At 41.0% G+C, this 22,391-nt stretch overlaps 1 protein-coding gene across 1 annotated transcript in view; it reads right to left on the bottom strand.

Annotated features, from left to right (window-relative positions):
- UNC5D (unc-5 netrin receptor D) overlaps nucleotides 1–22,391 on the bottom strand; it is a 50,766-nt gene that overhangs the window by 9,589 nt on the left and 18,786 nt on the right. Inside the window, exons 4-12 of the mRNA XM_008491388.2 lie at nucleotides 19,073–19,253; nucleotides 18,089–18,256; nucleotides 17,418–17,582; nucleotides 14,102–14,134; nucleotides 10,205–10,390; nucleotides 8,262–8,639; nucleotides 6,710–6,794; nucleotides 2,468–2,636; nucleotides 705–932 (exon numbers count right to left, since the gene is read on the bottom strand). Of these exons, the coding sequence (XP_008489610.1) occupies nucleotides 705–932; nucleotides 2,468–2,636; nucleotides 6,710–6,794; nucleotides 8,262–8,639; nucleotides 10,205–10,390; nucleotides 14,102–14,134; nucleotides 17,418–17,582; nucleotides 18,089–18,256; nucleotides 19,073–19,253 (1,593 nt within the window). The remainder of the gene's footprint in view (nucleotides 1–704; nucleotides 933–2,467; nucleotides 2,637–6,709; nucleotides 6,795–8,261; nucleotides 8,640–10,204; nucleotides 10,391–14,101; nucleotides 14,135–17,417; nucleotides 17,583–18,088; nucleotides 18,257–19,072; nucleotides 19,254–22,391) is intronic.

Genomic DNA, 22,391 nt, shown 5'->3' with positions numbered 1-22,391 from the left:
ACTGTCTTCATTTCAGTTCCCAAAAGAAAACCATTTTGTTAAAGCTTCTGAGTTTACTAAGGCTGCAAAAAGCCACTGAATTTCATTGTTTCATCTTGGAATACCGAGTAGAAAAATCATGCTAATTCCAGTTGTCACTTGGGGATTGTTTTGTGTGTTTGGTTTACATTTTTAAAGGGGAAATACATGATTATAATTTCATTTTTTCTATTTAAAAAGATGGTGAGGCAATCTCCTCTTGCTCAAATTGTAAATAGAGAGGAAATCCTAAACTAATGACAGTGTGAGGGTAATGAGTGTGGGAAATTACAATGCCTTGTGCTTCCAGCAGAGCAGCACTCAGCTCCAGATGCAGACAAGTTCCTGTGCCATGCCCTATCCAGGGCTCCCAGTCCAACGTTCTGTGTTTCCAGCTGCAGCTTTGCTGTGCTAACCAGGGCTATGGGGTTTTTGGTAAGCCTAGAATGTGAGCAGAGTGGGAGTCCATCTGCCTGGCAAAAACTGGACAGTTTGTCTGTCCTTGCAGTGTTAATCCCCAAGTGAAACACCCGTGCAGAGAATTTAATGGACTTAATTGTAGGTCAGTCTGATTCATTTGAGTCCTGGATTGTTGCTATTGCCCAGGGACTATTCCCAGGCATAAAAAGATGTTGGTATTCTATGGAAAAATAACTAAAACCAAATTATGAAGGGAAACCATTTACCTGGAATGCACAAGGTGTGTTATCCATACAATATACTCTCATATTGTAATCCAGAGAATTGCAAGAGAGGCAGCCAAAAACCGCGACTTTCAGCTGTCGAACGGCACAGTCAGAGATGGGTTCTCCAATAAGAGCATAAGTTCCAAAGCTGTTTAAGAGAATGTGACAGGCATAAGGATCCAACAGGCAGTAGCAAGAAGTAGTTTCCTCTTCCACAGACATCACTTCCTGCAAAATGAAATTCAGGTTTAAAAAAAAATAAAAAAAATAAAAAACCCATAGCCCTTGACAATAGGAGTCATGATATTATTTCTTTATTTTTATTCATCTGGGAATAGAAAGTATTTCTAAGTCAGTCAACTCATTTTGGCCTCGGGGAAGGGGATAAGGAAGACTACCTACATGAGCAAACACTCCCAATTTAGTCCTGAGTCAGCAATATAATTTATGGCAATATACTGTGCAGAATCCAATGTGCACAGCATACAGTAGTAATGATAATGCATAAGCAACTTTTGCATCTTTTTTTTGAGTGTTCTTGATGTTCTAGCTTATTTTTTCCCCAATGTCAAGTAAAGGAATTCACTTAAAGATTAAAGTCAATAAGCAAACCTTGAGCAAAACTTGGTATTTGACTGCCTTTCAAAACAGTCATTAGAGTTGTTATGTTTACCTTCATCAAAAAACTACCTATCCCCCTCTTGCCTTTCACTCTTAGCTCTGCATTACAGCATCATTAGATGAGGTATTTGAGCAGCCTACAGTTTGGTGTGAGACTCCTCATTAATTCTAGGGTGTTTGTACCAACACTGATGGAGCTGAGAACTGAGTGCAGCTAAATAGAAAAACTAAGCTGAACTTGACATGGCTTAAATGAGAGCAACAAACAACATCATGCTTCAGAGGAGGGAAAGGACAGAGGGAGTTATGGTATCCATGAATGTTTTAGCTGCTGGTTTTGGTTTTTTCACCTCCTGATGCAATGAACTAAATATTTCAGTTACTGGTTCTGTGATTCTAATAACACATAAAGCAATCACTTCATAGCTGGGACATTCAGCTCCTTTCTGTCCTGTGTGGATTTCTGTAATGTTGAGTAACAGCTCAGTTCAAACTTTTGCCCTCCCTTCAGTAGTATTATTAGTAGGCTGTCTCCTCAAATAACGTAGAGAGATTAATATGTTTGAGACTGCTGCTCTCAAGCAGTTTCAGTTGAAAACAGTCATTGGACTTAAAAATGCAGGTGGACAGACACAGATGATCAAATGCCCATGTCACGAATGCACAACACTTAATTTCCCCATTAAAATGACATGACAATAAATCAAGATGATCCTTCTAAGTCAGAATGAAACTTGAAGTGTATGTTTTTAACCAGGTCTATAACTTTCTTTATGTCATGACAAACTCCTGTGTGGATATACTGATCTGTTCTGATGTGAGTCTCTTTGGCAGCTAGGATCTATCAAATCAATCTTTTAAAAAATAAATGACTGCTGCCTCCATTATTAAGTGATCTGAGAAAATGAATACTCATGTCACAAGGGCTAGACATTGAAGTTCACCCTTTCATGCGTGTCCTGGTAAAATATTTTACAACACTTTAGCTGCTTCTTAACAAACAGCAAAATCTTTTTTTATTAATTATTTCTTTAAAATGTCTGTTTTTATCAAATAATCTGTGACCTGTGCCTGCATGAATAAGAGCAATCATTTCCATCATTAGTACAACCTTTTAAATGGGAGCAGATCACTAAACTTACCTCCCACTTTCCTTGCTGTGTCCTTTTTTTCAAGTGAATATTCCAGTGCTCTGAATTGATCTCTGCACAGTGTGGGATCGTCAAGGCAACTGGAGTGCTGACAGGCAAATCTGAAGGCCCACAAGTTACTTCTGGTCCTAGAAGAACATCTGTGCCTTCTGGCTGTAGGCTTTGTGCAGGGGAGGAAAGACAATAATGTCTGTCAGGCTCTTTTTAATATGGAGTGAAAAGTTGTTTAACTGCAAATTTCAAAATATTTTAGTTAAAGTCAGTACTTCACTCATCTGTTACAGAAAAGGAATAGCAAGCCAATTACTGTCCTCATTTCCATACAGAAGCAGTAGCTGGAGCTGAAGCAAAACTATTCAGCCACATCTACACAAATCACTGGCTGGTCAGTTTAGGATTCTGGTCTTTAAAATACATTTCAATTTGCTTTGACCAAATACAACACTAAAATGACTCCACGCAAGTAATCCCCTGCTTTATGCACCAGCTGGTAGTGTTCCCATCTAATTCTGCCTTCAAAGACTGTCATCAACAATATTTTCACAGTACTGAAGATAAAACAAATTATGGCTTAAAAAGACAGTCTCAAATTTTTCCAGATTGAGTGTGATCTCCCTGGTTTGAAAACACATTTATATTCTGCTGAATGAACCTAGGAAACTTAGAGCAGACACCAGGGACAGAACTTTGCTTAAATTTAGATCTCTGCAAAGTAGATAATGTGCATCTGGGCTCCACTGTTGCCAGCAAAGTCTGGGGATTCATCTGAATACACCTATCACCTATGTTTGCTTAGATTAACTGCAAAGCTACAAAGATGAACTATCTGACAAGAATCTTCTTTCTTCTCCTTCATTAAAGTATTAATTTAACCCTGTTCCACGTAAATATGTTTACCCTGTCTCAGAATAAACACACCTGTGCAGCACCAGTGGCACTGAAGTTAGCAATGGAAATATCCTGCCCTGGTTTTTTGTTTGATTTTCATTTTTCTCTGTAATCCTTCATCTAGGTTTCATGATTCTGGTTTGGTTTGTGACTTCTACATTACTGGATGTGTTGTCCTCTCTGAAAATTAAAGCAAAATGTGTTTCCAAGGTAAAAATAAGGGGAAGAACCTCAACCAAGATATAAATAAGATGCATAACAATCTAAGAAATTAAGGAGCAAATCCCTGCTGCAAAAAAATAGGATATACCTCCCTTACCATTTCATGTAGGAGCACACGTCTGTGTAGCCCTACACTTAAACTTAACAGATGCCAATCCTGCAAGTTGTCTTTACACATGTATCTAACATCACCTGGGGGTAGGCAGTATAACTGTACCAGTAGATGCTCAGAAAAATGCAGTTAAGACATTAACTTTAAACATTCTTGTTTAAAGACTTGAAAAATTCCAACAGCTGTGGTGACATCCCTTACTAAAGACTACAAGTATGAGTGAGTGGAAACTGGAGTGCAAAAAGAAGACACAACATGGTAACAAAAAAGGTCAACTCTGCTTTTTCTTTTTCAAGTGTCATAACAAGAAATCCTCCCTGAGTCTCAGTACTTCTAAGTGTTTGCAGGATTCTTAAGCTAAAAAAAAATCAAAGCACAAGCCCAGCCTCCAGTGCAGCTGCCTTGTTCCTCCTGAGCAGGGAGTGCAGCAGAGGGGGAGGGAAGGGTGGGGAGCAGGGAGCAGTCAGTGCTTGCAGCCCCTGCACAGCGTCTCCACTGTGGCAGCAGTCTGACCATGTTCTGACATCAGACTGCCTGTTTAGCTGACCTTACATCAGAATGACTGAAAACTGCTTTCTTCTTATGCCTATGAATAACATTTTTTCACAACTGCATTGCTAGGGAAAGACTGGTTTTGCACAAAATAACATCCATTACTTCACACCAACCACTGCTTCACAAATGGCAAATGATGCAAGGCTCATTCTGGAGGATCCATGCAGTGAATATCTGTGCTCCTAAGAATTCTTGTCTGGTGTCCTTTTGGAGGGACCACCAGTTCTATCTGATTTGTTCAGTTACATAAGACACTGAAGAATTTTCAAACATTAATATAATTTCTGTTTCAGATAAAGTGGGAGAGAATTGTTGGAATTTACACCAAACCCAGCTGATAATCTCATCACAGTATTTGTAGGGCCCAGGCAGGGATTTTTTTCACTTTTCTCTGTAAAGTCTCAGTGAACTCAGCACATCTCTATCCAACCCTGTATCATCTCTGTTCCTCTGCCTTTTGAAGCCTATTTCATACCAAACATACCTTAGCAGCTAAATGAAGATGAGAAGTGACAGCTAACCCCCTAGTCCTAAACAATCTAAATTTCAACAATATGATCCTTGTTCTGTCACACACATTTAAGATGCACAAGGTAACTATTACGGTGAGTTCAGATCTCTGCAAGAACAACACAGGACTTCCTTCTTATCTGACCCTTTGTCCACATCCAAGCATTGCACTTGTCCAGGGAACAGTCCTCTGTATTTTGGGGATCTCTGCATGACAGCCCATGTGCTTGTGGAGCAGTTCTGCAGTGTTGTTCTTTCTATCAGCTTCCACACACATGTACATATCAGGTGCAAAGAACCCTGAGCTGCTGGCACTACCTCCCATCCTCAGAACACAGAAGCCCACGGGAGCATCCCCACACATCAGTGCCTTCTGTGGCTGCTGTGAAGTCTGCTTTACTCTACCCAGTCCAGATGAGTGAAAACACATCAGTCTTGAAAAAAAATCAATTTGCTCGGTGAAGAAAAGTACAGGTTTGCATTTGTCTCACTTGACAGGATTTCACTTTAAAAAAGAAGGAAGGAAAAATCTCCCTGTGATAATCTTCAGTTTGGCTTGCTACTTCTGCTGCTGCTCACAAAGTCAAGGAAAACAGCAGGCAAAATTTGCAGCTTGTTTTTAATTAACCTATTTTAATTCATGTCTGCAGAACCCTTGCAGATAAAACAGCTGGTTTTGTTTTCTTTCCCCCCCCCCCCTTCCTTTTACATATCTTAATCTTTCATTGAAAATGATCAAAAACTTATGGCAGCAGATGGGGATGGAATATGAAAGTTTTCACAAAGGAGTTCAGATATCAGAGGAGAAAAAAATAAAAATAGATTTCACTTTTAAGTTATGAAAGATATTTCTAAGCTTTAAAATTTATAGGCAGCTCTGTATCCTTCAGGTCTTAAAGGACAATTCCAGCAATCATTTGGCTACAAGTTATTTTAAGTAAATATTTACTGTGTATGCAGTTGTTTTCTTCTTTCCACATCTCCTCAGATATATCCACCAATTTTCCAGTGCTTTGAGATGAATGTGAGATAAGAGATGTAACTACTGTAAAGATGTAGAACCAATTCTCCTGTTCCCAGTTGTACAAACCTGCCCTTTGAAAACCTCTCTCACAAACACTTGGAATGAAGGTTCACCAGTGAGTCCTCAAAATATCCTTCAATTAACCAATTAAAGCATACATCACAGATTAACTTAGCTCTGTTCCAAGTGTCAATTAAGAGAGGGTTGGGTTGAGAAAGCCAGGAAAGTTATTTAAGAGCTGCAAGCAGCTTGTTTTCTCCTTGTCTTTGAAATAAATGGCAGAGCTGAAACCTTGAGAACCTCAGAGAACTAACTTGTCACCAGACACAATATTAAAAACCCCCTAAGAATCAAAGTGCAGCTTAATTTCTACTGTTCATCAGCTGGTCCAGCTGGCAATTTTCATGGTGATTTATAAAATTTAATAAATGGTCCTAAGCATTCATTCATTTGCTTCTGGGTTACCAAATATTTCTCATGAAGCAACAGCTCCATAGCTGCATGCTACAGGGGCTTGCAACCTGCAAACAGACATGAGAGCTGTGAGCCCAAAGGTTCTGTAACAACAATGAAAACATTTATGCTGTCAGTAGACACATCAAGACTTGTCTGCAAACCAAACCAGAAAAACTCGACTCAGAATTCATCACTTATCATACATCAGACTTTTGAGCTGTTCCATCTTTTAACAGCACTTGCAGTAACTCCATGTGATTTCACAGAAGCCTCACACTAAGATAATTTTCACTGTAATTTATACAGATACACCAGATGTCACCACAGTGTGGTCCCACCAGCAGCAGAGCAGATGGAGTGACTCTTGCACATTCCATTCCTTTAGACAGTGTTGACAAGGAACCCATCCAGTGAGGCAGTTTCATGGATTCTGGATGTCTGTGTGGATTTTTTATGTACTTCTTACCTGGACTCCCTTTGAGTGATGGCAAGATAGATTTCCCATGAGCTCTCTTCAGGAATAGCTCCGTGTGGTATCAATAAACTGACTCCTACAAAACAGCAGAGGCAGAATGATTTGCATGTGTCACACAGTGCAGAACCTCAGCTAAGTATGACTGTGATTTACAATTGGCCACCAAATGAATTCTTACGTAAATAGGCAGAAGAAGCACAGAAATTGCAAATGGGCCAAGTACAAATTTAAATAATCTAATTGATGGGCCAATCATTATATAAATTAGCTAAATATATAGTATGGGGGACTTAATCTGTAACTGAACTGACACAGTCCCTTTGCCTTTGCAATATTCATTCCAGAACATTCCAGGATCTGTGAAGAAATGAATGCATTCCGTGTGCTGTGCATGACTGTACACGAAATACTGTATCCCTGAATTATACTCTGTTATCAATCTTCTCCAAACAGAGGCCACATTTTTCCTAGTAACCTTAAAAGTAGCCATTTTATGAAACATGAAGGATAAAACTCTCAATCATTCAGTTCAAATAGGTACTGAGAGATAAACCTAGACACACTAGTCCAACAAAAACAAAGTTTAATTTAAAGTGAATAAAGATCACCACAGTTTGAAGGATATCCTCTGAGCTAGCAATGGTGAAATCTGGCTATTTTCACTAGATTGGCTATTTAGAAAAATATTCAATGTAAGGAACTTCATTCAGCTTCATATGAACATAGTGACGTAGTGCAACATACTGCACAGCTATGATTTCCACATCTTTCTATTTGAGTGCCATGTATTTTCAGCTTATCTCTTAAATCTAAAATACATCTCACAAAACTCTAAAGTCACAAAACAAACTCTCCTTCCTAAAGAATGCAAATTGAGCCATCTCTGCAGTGATGTTTCAGTGCACAGCCCAATCTCAAAATGTCAGTTGACTTTGAAGTGCCCCACTATGGAAATCTGTCCAGCTATTAAGCCAGAAGAAAGAGAAAAGCAGAAAGGCAGGAGTCAGTGCTAATGAAAGCTGCACTGGAGTTTTCATCCAGAGTGGGAGCTGATCTCCAGAGATGTGTTTGTTGTATGCTGCAGACTTCAGGACCATAATGAATTCTGACAATGTTAATGCAGCCCGATGCTGATGCGTGGAGATTCTGCTTTGAATATGACCCCCTTATATAAGATGCTGATCCAATATCGACCTCCTTCCTGGGGAGCCTTTCTTTTGGATCAGGATCCAAGCAAGCAACAGCTTTGATTAACATGACTTTCATGCTGCAGACATCAAGAGAGGCAGTAATTTATAACAGTTCAAATAGGCATAATGCCTCTTTACTACTCAGCCCAAGCTTTGTTCTGATCAGTTATCTCCTGTGTGGGCAACATGCTCTCCTTCCCAAAATTTGCATTAAGGGAGGGCCCACTTTTCCTTTTCTTTACTTCTTTCATCCCTTTTCTTTTTTAAAATTTAGTTCTAGAACACACCACCATGCAAAATAAGTTTAATCTAAAATTATTTTATATGCTTTTAATGAGGAAATATCTACCCACCTGTGTTTGGAACCACTAAACGGCCACCCAGGTGTCCAAAAATGGCAGTTGTCTTCAGTTCACTTCTTGTTGAAATAGAAGACAGGTTCTGAATATAGGTAGCCTTGTTTCTAGCCTGCATTGTGCCAAAAGCTCTACTATTCCCATGGGGAAAAGTTCCAGAATGTGCCTTTCCATGATACTCAGCCCTCTCTGTCACCCCAAGGGACACCATGAATGAACTCTGGACTTTGACTTTGATGTCTGACAGGGGGTTGAACAGTGAAGACTCAGTCATCAGCTCCTTGTCCATGGGGTCCTGCAGGCAGATAGGGCCACTGTATGTCCTGCTCACTGTCAGGTCAGGCTGCATGGAGGAGTTCAAAAGCAGGGAGTTACCTGGTGGGATGAAAGAGATCAGGGGGGGAGTTACTGTGTTAAGATTTGAAACCAGAAATCTCTTTCTGACCCTGTCCTGCTTTGGCTGGGACAGAAGCAGAGTCCATGGTGTGCAGGCTGTTGGCAGTTTATTGGGAGTCAGGCAGGAGCTCAAACTGTGAGGGGTGGAAAGCCCTGGGCAACTGAGCCAGGCTGGGTGATACAGCTGAGGGACATCATTGTGTTTGGGCTAAATGCAGACACCCTTCCACCATCTTGGTTTTAACTTGCTTTTCCTTCCTTATACTCTCAAAATCCCATTAGGCAATGTTAAAAACCAGATTAAATGATGCAATAAACCTAACAGATATTTGATCACTGCTTTCCACACTTCAGGCTATCCCAGAGTGCATGAAACAAACAAAAAAACAACCTGCAGGGAACCCAAAGTAACTGAACTAATAGCACTCAGGCATGAAAGTGCTCAGGTGTTTTCAGAGCATCCATAACTAATTTTTTTGAAACATTAAGTCAAACAACTCCCCAGACTCAAACCAAGACTTTCATGGGAAACTGAACAACAAAGAAAAAAGTTATTGTCTGAGACAGTCATTGAGAATTCTGTGACTCTAGTGAAAGGTTTGGGGTTTGTTACTGAAGGAGGAAACATCCTTCAGACAGCGCCCTTTACCAAGATCTTTTCCCAGTTTCTTCCAGTTTATGCTTAGTGAAGAATGTCTCCCCCAAAATTAAGCAACTGTAAAAACACCACCATAGAGACACCAATCAACTCTGGTACATTTCACTTTTCCAAAGAGAGCAGAGACCTGGGGATACTTTCACACCCCCCAGCACACTCACCCATCCACAACAAGGCAGGTCCCACTTTAGAATGTCAATACAGATTTTAAGAAACAGACTAGTTTAATGTAATCACTATTTGTACTCCATCCCACATTTCTGTCTAAAGGAAATAATATTCCAGAGAACATCTGGGTTCTGCTTGTATCCCAAGAATATATTACTGCCAGATTTTACTGTGGCTTTCTGAAGGTTTTTTATAATCTGTACACATTTACACACATTTATTTCCCACAGACCTCAGAATGTGGATGTCAGCATGCTAGCAGCAACTTTGAAAACAGTTAAAGCTGGCTTTATCAAATAAACATTAAAGAATTAATCACTTTTACTGGAGTAAAGACAAGAGACCAGTAACTCAATAGTAAAGAACTACAGATGTGCTTTCTGGGTTTGCTTAATTCGTTTTGGTTTGGGGAGGCTTTTTCCAAGTCACAATTGTCAGTGTAGCAGCTCGTGACAGCATTTCTAAAGCACTCAGAGTGTGGTCAGCAAAGATGATGTATTTGTCCAGGCTGCCATGAGAGGTCAGGAGCAGAGTCAGTAAGAGCCATTTCTAACCACCAGATCCTCTTCCTCCTACACAACCTGCCCTTCCCTGGCTTGCAACACATCTGCTTGGCAGTAAGCCAGGACGCCCTCCCACAGTCAGTCACTGAATATGAGCCTAGTATCTCTTTGCAGTAGGAGCTCTGGAGAGAAGAAAATGAAATCACAACACTAACCTTGTCTGACTGTTTTAAAATTAAATGTCTGGAAGCCTCCAGTCAGTGCAGATGAATCAATCACATCCACGCCGTACTCACTCTGACTCCGTCTGTAAAGGGTAACGCCAACCACCAGCACAGCCACAGCAATGACTGCTGCTCCCAGCCCCGAGTACAAGGCAATGTCACTGGCAGTCTCCATATCTGCAGGCAGAAAAAGTGGGGACCAAGTCAGCAGCACATCCTGAGTGGTGCTGGCTGCCGTGAGCAGAGGTTGTATGATGATGTGAGGCCACAGCCACCCGGCCAGGGATGTGAAGCTTGAGACTAAAGAAATGTGGAGCAGATCACAGCAGGAGAGTGGAGCACAAAGGAACACTGAAAAGCAAGCATCTGAAAGCATGAGCAAGTTTCCTGATGCATCACTCCATATAGATGAGCTCACATTGTTTTAGGAATTGCATCATGATCTTTAGTCTTTATAAAACAGGAGAGTTGGGCTGGTAACAGCCAAGCTGAGTGCTTGCCCCCTCTCATCAGCACACACTGCCAGCTCAGGCTTCTTGCTGAGCTCCACCAGCAATGCCCATTCCAGCCCAGTGGAGATCATTAAGGTATGGAAATACAGCCCTGAAGGGGAGGATGTGGAACAACTGCAGGCAGGGAGGGCAGCTTTTGGTGTCAGTGTGAGCTCTCATCTATTGCTAGCTTCTGGGGACATTGAAGTTTTAGGTTTCAATTCTGAATTCCAGGAGTTCATGACTCTGAAACATTTCTAGTGAAGATTTCCCTTCCACCCTCTATTTTCTGTGTGAGCTTTACTATCAGAAGGAACAAGTCCATCCCACTGCTCACAGCCCTGAGAGGGGCTGAGGAGATCACACATCTTCTTGGACTCCTGCAAACATCTTCAGTCTTTAAACACAGGTTGGAAACTGAACCTTCCCCGTGACTGCACCCAGGCTTCAAGCTTACAGCCAAGTTTTCTGAGACTTCAGTTCAAACTTTTCCAGCAGAGACAAAGAATTCCTTGCTTGGAGAGAATGAATACAGATGAAACCTGCAATACTATGTAATTGAATTATCCAATCCCACTATTCTTGATCTTCTGGGATTTGAGACCACATACCATGAAATGAAATTACTTGGCAAGTACCCTTAATGGGTCCTTAGATAGTTCCCTTAGTGCCAAACTCCAGTTTAGAGGAAGAGATCTGTGCAGTGTCTGGTACCCTGCTAGCTGGTGCTTCTGCTTCAAGGGAGAAGCAGTTGGTACAGAAAGTGCATTTATTTATAACAAATGACAGTGACAAAAAACAAGTAGGAAATCCAGGCTACTGAAAATCAGTAAACAAACAGCAATGTACAGAAATAGAGTAGGAAGTAATATTCAACACTTAATAAGTAGCCAATTACTGAAATTACTTAATTAGTATTTGGGAGGAGGCTTCTGTTGTGCATATGTTTTTTCTGTAATAAGTCAGATAATTTTCTTTTAGCTGAATTTTTAAAATGAACACAACTTCAGACCACTGAGATAAAAGAAACGAGTTCCTGTGGACAGCATCAGAACAGCTCCATTTCCCAGCTCACCGGTTCCTCTGTCAGTGTCTGACAAGCACCAGCCCAAGCAACTGAAGTGCCAGGCAGGGCCCCAGCACCCCCTGCTCCCTGAGCTGCAGCAGCAGGGAAAGAGCTGAGCAGGTGAACAGAGTGCCAGGGGCTGCAGCACCTGGGAGATGTGCTGGGAGTCAGGCAAAGGAACTCATCTCTTACTGGGACAGTTGAATCTAAAGTCAAAGAAACTGTTTGGCCCCCATGTCCATAATATATAAATCCCTTTCCCTCCCCATCCTCAAACTCTTTCACTAGAACTGCTATTTACATTTTTAAGAGTTCCTATTTCTGAGTTTCCTCATTTTTAATAGAATGGCCATTGTTCTCTCACAGAAGAGCTGTTCAAGTTTTCCTGTAACTCCTCAATTGCAAGACAAAAAAAACCAACCTGCAAACCCCAAGTAACCAACAGCTGGAGTTCAGGGGAAAAGGCTGTTCTTGTCAGAAGCTGGCAGATATTTAAAGGATGCATCTTACAGGAATTTACGACTGACATGGGGTTCCTTTGAACTGTTGCTATGGAACAATTAAGAAATGATGTTATTTTATTTTTATTTAGGATGCTAATATTTTTTTAGGAGAAATATGATTTTGTTTTTTTTATTTTAAGTGGTTTTAATCTCTTCCATGTCTGTCTTTTCTTATGGATAATTCCTTTTATGGCAGACTAGAAATTAAAGGAAACAGAAAAGCACAGATTTGGGGCATGGGTAATTTTCTCCTTTCATTTTTTTCCCAGAAGGGAACAAATTGAAAACAAACAAACAAACTAAAAAAGAAAACATTTATAGCCAACTGATTATTATTTAATGAACTGCATCCTCCCAGCCCAGACAAGGTAGGGACTCTCATAAAACACTACAATTTTTATATATTTCAGTTCCAGGATACATGTTTATGGTAACTGTAGCCTATATTTCACTCCACCTCCTGACACTGTTACACAACATTTATTGAAAGCACATTTGATGGTAATGAAGTTTCTATTAACTATGATTAAGTTTCATAAAGCACCTGAAGATAATTTAAGATGTGCAGGCGCAGAAAATGAAACATTTGGTTTAGTGCATTAGGAAACATAATTGATTAAATTATCTCATTTACAATAAGTGCTTTCCAGGAGCTATGCAGGGCATACATTTCCCCCTGACTGCCATTAGAGTTTGCCAGGAGAGCTGAAAGATTTTTCCCAGCTTCCCATCCTCCTGTTTTCCAGCACTCTCACTTTTGGTGGCCCTTACCAACTTTTCAGTCTGTTTCTCCACAGAGCCACTCCTGGAGAACAGGGATCAGAAGTCAGAATCACATAAGAGGCTATTTAGTAGAAGAGGTTGTTTCTCAATTATCTTCATAATTGACTTTGATTTTGCATCAAGGATGATTCCTGCAGTCCTAAACAGAGTTCTTGTTTCCCCGAATAGCAGCAAGCTGTATTGTGTGTTTCTAAACCTATAAAGGAACTCGAATTCTCCTCGGTATCTTAGATGCTAAAATCAATCCCATTAAGGTTCCTTTTTCCATAAACCAGAAAATAAAGCGATTTGACTGATACTCTTTGAAGATTCTCTAATTTAATGGGACCTATGCAGATAAACACAAATGCATCAATTGCCTGAGCTCAGTTATGACACAGACCAATCAGGACATGATTCCAGTGAGACAAAGACAAAATTAAAAAGACTTAAGCAGCCAAGGCAACCACAGCACGTTTTTGAGCTACCTGAATCTTATTTTGTGTATCCTTAGAAATAGTTAAGAAGTGGCAACGTGAAGGAGAAACACCCTCATGCAGGCTTCCTACTCATTTGGAATTGTTCACTCCAAATGTGCTGCTCTAAACTGGAATTCCACAGAAATCAGTGGAAGACCAAGAACCAAAGCCTGCAGGACAGAAGCCCCCAGAGCTGTGTATGAATGGGATGGAAAAGCAATGTGAACACCCTGAAGCAGTCAGGCAGAAGTGAGCTGAACAAGATCAGGCAGAGCCAGAAGTGGAAGCAGACTTGAGTCAAGAAAGCCAAACTCCTCTATTAATTACTTTTTTTTTTTACAAGTCCTCAAGGATGAATTTCAAGATAACCATTTCTGTAGAAAGTTCTCCCAAACACAAATTACTAAAGAATGGTCACTTTTCTGGTTTTAGTCTCAAACTTATGACCACAAAGTTGCTAGGATGATGCTTTCAGAAGACGTGGAAACCCTTCATGTAACCTTTTGTTTTATTTACCTCCTAAGCAAATAAAACAATGGCAGAAAATATGAGAAATTATATTTACAAGAGAAACAAAAATAACTTACTTTGGGATTTTATTTCATGAAGAGGTTTTTTATCTGAGAGAGAGAGAAAGAGAGAAAGTTGCACTTAATAAATTTGCATGGAGTGTATCTATTTCCCATATGGCTTCTGTCTAGCTCTATAAATGAAACATTTTCTCCTTGTTTGCTGACAATATGAATATTTTATGTTGTCCGTATTTGTGCCTTTTTTTTTTTTCTAAATATCTTTCAGGATGTTTCTTTACAGTAATTTCTCACTTGGTTAATTCAAGTATTTGTTAACTTTATTGGATGTTTTTATTTAGAATATTATACATCTCAGGAATAAAGAATTTCAGTACTTTGAATTGGGTCATTTGGCAATGAAATTCAGTTAAGAATTCACTATTTCTTTGTATATTTGATACAAGATCAGTTCTGCCACCCCTGAGTTCCCGGGGCAGTCTGCCTAACTTCAGTAACTCTCCCAATACCTTTTGTTGAAAGGTTGTCTGAAGCAAACAGACAGCAGAACTGGGCTGCTCTGAGTAGAAGAAAATGAGGGAAACAAATCCTGAAGCAGATAAAACTGTATCCACTTCCAGGTGCTTTGTGTTGGAAGGAAACCCTGTTTGAGCTGTTCCCTGACTTATCTTTTGCATTTCTTTTTGTGTGAAGGCTCTGGTACTGGTTTCCTTCAGAGGCCAAAAAGCTAGGTGTGTGGTTTTTAATTTTTGTGTTTGCTAGGAAGTGATGTACATTAACACCAAATGAAGGGTCAGACATAAGCTCTGCAATGGGAACAAACATTTTCATGCTGCTGACACACACTGCTGTCTACAGAAAACTGCAATAGAATGGGAATGCGTTTGCCACCTAAACTGGTGAGATTGCTTCAGCCTCTTGGCAACATTCTGTATCGTGGCTGGGGGAAAAATAGAAAGCAGTATTATTTCTGATTTATGAGGCACCAAAAAAACCCCCACGTTTGTAGCTCTGCTTAGAGCCTGCTTGTTTGTTTCTATTTTGGGAACTGAGAAAAGAAACCAATAGCTTTTGAAGTTATAAAAATATCTTTGAAGCAAATAGATAAAATATAAAAGTTAAAGAAAAAACTACAAACCCCTCTCATTGAGCAAAGGAAAAGCTTTAGCCACTGCAAGACAGAGAGAAAGCCACCACTGAAAAGTATGCTACAGAGAATACTGGTGGGGAATAAGCAATGAACAAACAAATATGCAGAAACTACAAAGAATGAGTGACAGTAACCTTTGCATCCAGATTGAGGCAGTCTCTATTTTTTAAACTTTCATATATATAAAAAAAAAAACAACAACAAAATAATTCCACCTTTCTTCTGCTTTTAAATTTATAGCTTTTTAAGTATTACAAGTGCAAAGATAAATTCTTTGAAATAAAAACACTTTCACTTGCTCCTCAGTTAAGGACTGATCAGCATCTTTACTGACTCCAAAGTTGAAAATTCATACTAAGGATCAGTATTTCTTCTGCCAGCTCAGAATCAGGTCTGATCTTTCCAGACATCTTACATTCTTACCCTTACTTTCATTTAAGTTCTTATTTGTTAACTAACGAAACGTTTCCTTTCTATTTTTGCCTCATGAAAGGAACAAAGTTAACAAGTTGTGCCTGATAAATAACCTGCAAGAGATTAGTTTTCTGTTTCACAGTATTGCATTTCCTTCACAATTCCCCATGGGATGAAAAGCAGAGCAGGAAAGGCTCCTATTGGAAGATGAACAGGGGAAAAATATTTCAAAAAATAGGGTAATTGCATCAATACCTATTAGCTGAGAAGGCAAATTACAGTCCTAAAAATAATCTGACACAATCATATAGATACAGCACGACCCATAAAGGAGTAATAGGATCACACTCCAAGATGAAAGAAGTAAGAGATACTTAAATACTTCAGTCTGTTTAATGCAGATGGAAATTCAACTTCTGAAACCACACAGACCCCCCGGCACAGCAAAAGGAGATGAGTTGATTGCAAACAGAGACCTGGAGCTGAGCTCAGCTCCACTCATCACCTGGCACTAACAGCTTTCCTATCACTGAGCTACAGCTTCCTCTTTTACTGCTTCACTTTCCCAGTTCAGTGAAGTGCTGTTACAAATGTCACTTCTGTGTCAGCTGAGGACCAGCACTGATATTAAAGTGATATTTCACCACTGCACAGAGCATCACAGGGACATTCTAAAAACCTGTCTGTAGACAGTGTCTGGATGAACTCCTCAGAGAGGCTAAGAGCAGAGGAATTAACAGCTGGAGAAACCAGCAACAAAAGCCTGTGTGCTGCAACACCTTCTTGTTGCTACAGCAGTGTTCAGAGGCCCAGTGTGTACCTGAAACCAGCTGTGCTACAAGGGGATTTTGAGAGATCTCCATCAAGTCACAGGTGACTCAGTGCTGAATGCCCACAGCTCTCCCCAAGGCCAGGAGCTCCTTTCAGCTACCAAAATAGGCAGCATGCTGGATTTGTTCCTCCACCTCTAGAGCAGCATAGGAGATGATGCACAGGACTGACACAGTATTTAAAGATTATTCTCAAGATAATCCAGTATCCTGGAAACATAGAAAACTTTGAAAATATAAAATTAAAGAAAACCATTGCATCTTCCAGCCCTAGCATCTCTGACTGTCCCTGTGGCTGCCATTTCATTGCTAAGAAGTGATGAGGAAACACCATCCCTGCATGGGTAGGGAGCAGATTTCAGGGCAGGGAGGAACTTGAAGATTTCTTTGTTTTGAGACTGCAGCTCAGTGCAGGTGTTCTGCAACCCTACAGCTGCAGGGCTGATCTTCCTGGCTCCAAGCTGTTTGTTGATAGGAACAACTACCAAATGCCAGATGCTTTCCAGGCATTTAGGAAGGGCAAATCCTTTCACAGAGAACTCATCACGGAGTGTATTTGCCTTTATTTAACTTCTGTGTTAGAGGCAACAAATGGAGTACACTTTGACCTTCAACAGCTCTAGCACCAAGAGGATTCATGTTGGTGCTTTGCCAACCTCCTTGCAAGAAAATGTAAGCAGCTAAGTCGTACATTCTGTGAAATATGTTGCAGCAGGTGGCTGTAATTATACTGCAAAAAACCTTTATTTGGATATTTAGAACCCTCTGATAATGAATAGGTCAAGTATGTGCTGCACAAATCCAGTGGCTCAGACACCAATGTGGATTTCCAGCTCTGGACGTGCAGCCCTCTGAATACAAATCTTTATTCTCAGTTACATCTCCTGACCTGGGTGTGTGGCAGAGAGGCCACAGGGTGCAGCTCACAGTACAGACTTCTGGCCACACCTCCTAAACCCCATTCAGGGCTGTTACTCACCTTGAATGCAGAGTCCTTCGGTGCAGTTCTCTGACTCCTGACTCAAACCCTCACAGTATTTCCCCCCGTTCCTCGGCGGGGGTGCAATGCATTCCCGAACTCTCAGGTGTTCACACTCGGGGCTGCACACCGACCACTCGCTCCACACCTCCCAGCTTCCATCCACTGCATGGGGAGGAAGAAGAAACAACCAAATCAGAGTGGTGTGGTTAGCAGGCCCTACCAAAATACTTCCTTCTTATCTGTCCTCAGACCACAGCAAGGAAACCAAGTGTAATTCTCAGGAGCAATAAGTATTTTGGATGTGAAGTTAAAATCCAGCACTGGAAGGCACCACCTCAGGTAATATGGAAGCAGTATTGTGAGGTGATGCCTGCATGGCTCCTTCTGCAAATACAGTAAATTAAAACTGCAGGAGGAAATATCTCATTAAGCACCTTACTATTAGCTTCTAATGTTTTCATACAAAAAACAGTGATGCAGAGAGGCTGCACATCTTCTACCCCAGACACGGGTCACAGGGCTCTGAGCTGCAGCCTAAACAAGGATGCAAGTACCTGGAATCTCCTTTTTGAACTCAGCGTGTTCTCCAAAGCACAACTATCTACTTCACATCTCAGACTGAATGAAAGCCCTCCCAAGCATTCCACAGCAGGCTGTGCATATCTCACCAGGACAAAGAGAAGTGCAGGTTATTTTCTGCACTGACATCCCTTCACAGAAGGCTCCTCCGTTGAGCGGGGCAGGGTTGGTGCAGGTCCGCGATCGTTTCTGCCACCCCCGGCCACAGCGTGCGTTGCAGTTTGACCACTCGGTCCATGATGACCAACCTCCATTGACTGCAAAACAAACACAGCTGAGGCTGTAGGGGGGGTACTGAGATATCGTGCAAGAAACCTCATCAGATCATTTTATTCAAAGGGGAATTCCAAGCTGAAGTAAGAGCAAACCCCTACAAACCATCAGTGTGCAACTACATAAAGATCAGGGTGACAAAAATATTTGTTTTGAAAGAGGAATATGCTGAGGAGTGCAATAACTGATAGAGTCTAAGCAGGAGGTAAAAGCAGGGACTTCAGGTCTCTTAAAGTGTCTTCTGCTTAAATCATAAACAAGATCTTTTATTTTGTAAAATGTTAAGTAGGAATGTTCTGTCTCCACCACTAAAATGCCACATGCAGTAAAATAAACACGAAGAGCAATAGGCAATGGTAATAAAACATCAGTTCTGCCCTTCAGTCCCTTGCTGTGTAACATCTGGAAGTGCTTGGTTGGTGCTTGGACACTGCAGTTCCACAGACCCAGGTGCTGCAGCCCTTTATGCACCCCCCAGGCCTGTGCCTCAGGGTTTCCTGATAGAGGCCAGGCTTACTCAGGTGGTTTAGCTTTTAGTGGGATCTTAATATCTGGAGCAAGGGCTGTAATTATTGACATAACTTCTGGGAAATCATCACAAATAAAAGAAACCCCTCATAACCTGACCACTCTAGCAGCAGGCATGATCTCAGCCTTGAGCAACAGAACTGAAATTCACCATAACAGGAACAAGGGTAGCTGTTTGATTTACAACCAGTTGTAATTTAAAAATACAAAGTACTCCAGCAATAAGAGTACACATGTCTGTGTTCTTCCATAATGATCCCATTTTCACTGACCATACACCACAACTGTGGCAGACATGCTCCTTCTCTTGGCAACAATGTTGGCAGCCATGCAGGTGTAGTTCCCAGAGTCAGACAGCCGGGCCTGGCGAATGATGAGGTTGTGGTCTGCTCTGGTGTCAATGTTCTCATCCAGGTTGGAATCTATGGGCTCCTCGTTCTTGAGCCATTCCACCTGGAGAGGGTTGGAGAAGAAAAGAAGAGGAAGTAGGCAAAGGATGGGTTATTTTTTGTTTGCTTTTCCTTAAATTCAAAGGAAGGAGGTAGGGGCCAGTAGGTTAAAAGGGCTGCTTGGGAGGAATGGAAAAAAAACTTCAACCAAGAGAGAATAACAAATATTTAAAAATACTACTCTGATACAGACTGCTTTACGTGTTCAAACAACTGGACAAGGATCAGTTAAGCTTCAAAACAGACTGGGATAACAGATATCAAGTATTATTATTGCTACATTTGCTGAGAGAGAATGAAATCACTCAACACCAGACACTGCAGAAGAGCAAAGTCATAACAACAGATTCCCAAGTCACATAAATATTCTTAAACCAGGGTCTGTTAATATTTGATGTCAAGGTACATAAACACTGTGAAATGCTGTGTATAATACATTGCATTACATCTTCCCTAGTTCACTGACCAGCAGATCTCCTGAGCAGACCCAGAAATGATCTGCAAGGCATTTCTCTGCATGAAACATTACAAAAAAGAGTTAAGGGATGGTAAGATGCTCTTACAGTGCTGACAAATTAAAAATAGCAATGGAATAAACAGATTCTATTAAAAGACTGAATAAATGTGAGTTAACAGCTCTTCGAGACCTGAAGGAGGTATGGCTGTGCCCTGAAGTCAGACACCCTTCCCATCTCAGTTCAGATGAATAACCTCGTTTAGGAACTTGTAGAAGGACTTGGAACTTGGTGGTAATGAGCTTATGGATTTGCTAGCTGCAGGCATTCATTAGCACACTGCTCTGTGCAGATGGTCTGCAATTTGTAGATTTTTTCCAGTTTATAAACAAATCTGCAAAAGCTGACCATCAAAGCCAATTAGATTTCATGCCAGACAGCAGGTTGCCCTTCCAGTAGCATCAGTCATTTTGGTCAGCTGGGGACAGAAGGGGTGTGACTGACACATCCCCAGCTTCTCCTGTCCCAGCAGTCAGCTGGGAACACAGCCTGAAAGGAAGCCAGGTCTGTGGCACTGGTATCCTGCATCTCAGCTATGGAATTGAAGTGATTATTTCAGACATGTATGAAACAGCCATTACCTCAGTATGAAATAGATTAGACAGATTTTAGCTCTGTTTATGCTTTTCCAAAAACTGCAGTTGACCAAAGAAGAGAAAAAGACAGAATGTCACCACCAAAGCTTACATTAGGCACTCAAGACACACGGGTTTATTTCTGCATTCTTATAAAGCTCTGTCATGACTCTGGTTTGTTTTGTTTCTCCCCTCAAATCTTAACTTTTGGTTTTTACATTTTTTAAACCACCTTCTTCCCAGCAGTGCACGTGAGAATCAACAGTGAAGTGTCAAGACAGTGAGTGTCTAAGGTGCTTCCTGGTCTGAGATGAAGAACAATCAAGTAAATCATTTGCTACTCAGTGTAGCAGTTTTCCTTTTCCACTCTTTACTGAGTCCAGCACTGCCAGGCTTGGTGAATGAAAAGCATTTACATGAATGCAAAGCATTTAAAAGAATGATGATCACAGCGAAGGGAGAACATTAAACAGCCAGAACATAAACATGAAAGTGTTGAGTGATGTGTGATGAGAAGATGATTTGTAAGCAAGGCAAGCATTGCCTTTTGCTTCTTATCTGGAGGCCTGATGACACTTGTGAATGCTCAGCTCCAATTCCAGCCTCCTCCTCCTCCTCCTATGGAGAAGAAAGATTTATTCAAACTCATCCACTGCCCCTGCCTCAGCAGGCAAATGCTTTCAAAGATGTAGAACTAAGGGATGACTTTATAGGATAAACTGATAAAGGAGTCAGGATAACAAAAGGTCGTTGTTACCTGCACTGATGCCACCTTTGGGAAAATTCAGCACTCACAATACACAAAACAACCAAGCAAAGAAAGGCAACAAAGCAGCTGCAACGTTGCTGTACAGCTGACACAGTGTTCTCAATTGCCATCCTGCAACGCTTTATGAGGAGGCTCCAATCTCACTGGCATTTAACTGCACCCACTTCAGCATCACTGGAGATCATGTAGTCACTCACAACACCATGAAACACATTTCTTTTTAAGAATTAGTCTGTCTGAAGATTTGAAATGTTTCTATCTTGAACAAGACTTAAAAGCTGCTATAATGTGCCGTAAATTCACTTAAAGATAATATGAATTCCCCCCCCCCCCCAAATTAAATCTGTTCAGAATTAAAATACCCCTATTAATTTCTAACAAAGGCTAATCTCCTGATGATCTACAAAAGAAATGCAGGGGCAGATATGGATTAACTCAGTGTCTGCATATTGGGTGGTAGCAGATAAATTAGCATAATCATAAATTTGTTCCAATTACAGGGAGCAATTATCAAAGACCAGCTTGCAGCTTTATCAAAGCAAAATCAGTTAAATACACCATACCCTAGGTAGATTATGATGGGAGTTAGCAAGTCCTTTTTCTATAAAAATAAAGCTTATCCCAAGCCATTCATATTTCTGTCAACTGTGTACAGCATTAGCCCAGCCTGTCAGCTTCACATCACAGGGACACCACCACTGTTTGAGCTGCTGCAGGTGATGGGAGTCTCACTGTGCTTACTGTGTGCAAAATAAATAATACATGTGTGTCAGCATTATTTCCCCATTCAGAGACTGCAGCCAGACATCTTCCCCTTGCCATACAGCAAATTCAAACACTCTGAGGACTTGCAAAAACCCCAGTACTGGTGGAGGCAGAGCTGAGCTCGAGAGCGTAGGAAAGCTCTGGCAGAGGTTGCTGCAGCTCCCTTCAAGCTCTGCCCATTTTTTGGGTTACAGTTGTGGCTTCTGTGGGAACAGAATGTTGTGCTCCCAAACCTCAGCTGGGTTTGAGCCTGATGGCAATGTCACTGGGAACAAATTATTTCCCTTTGACAGGCACTGCCTTGGCCTTTACACAGACATCACCTCTGTAATTCAAGGAGAAAAGCTGACTAAGTCCAGAGGAGGAAATCACATTCTTCTGCCTAAGCATTACTCGTCCTTTGCCAAATTTCAGAGGGAGCTGTTAAACCTCCTGTAAGAATAAAGAATATTCTTATCTGCAGTAGCTGAAATTACATTTTGTGTGGCTGGTTTTAATACCAAGCATTAGCTAAACTT

The sequence above is a fragment of the Calypte anna genome, chromosome 22 (genome assembly GCF_003957555.1).
Source record: "Calypte anna isolate BGI_N300 chromosome 22, bCalAnn1_v1.p, whole genome shotgun sequence".
NCBI classification, from domain to species: Eukaryota; Metazoa; Chordata; class Aves; order Apodiformes; family Trochilidae; genus Calypte; species Calypte anna.
The sequence above is the reverse complement of the archived record's forward strand: the minus strand, read 5'-3'. Positions and strand labels throughout refer to the sequence as shown.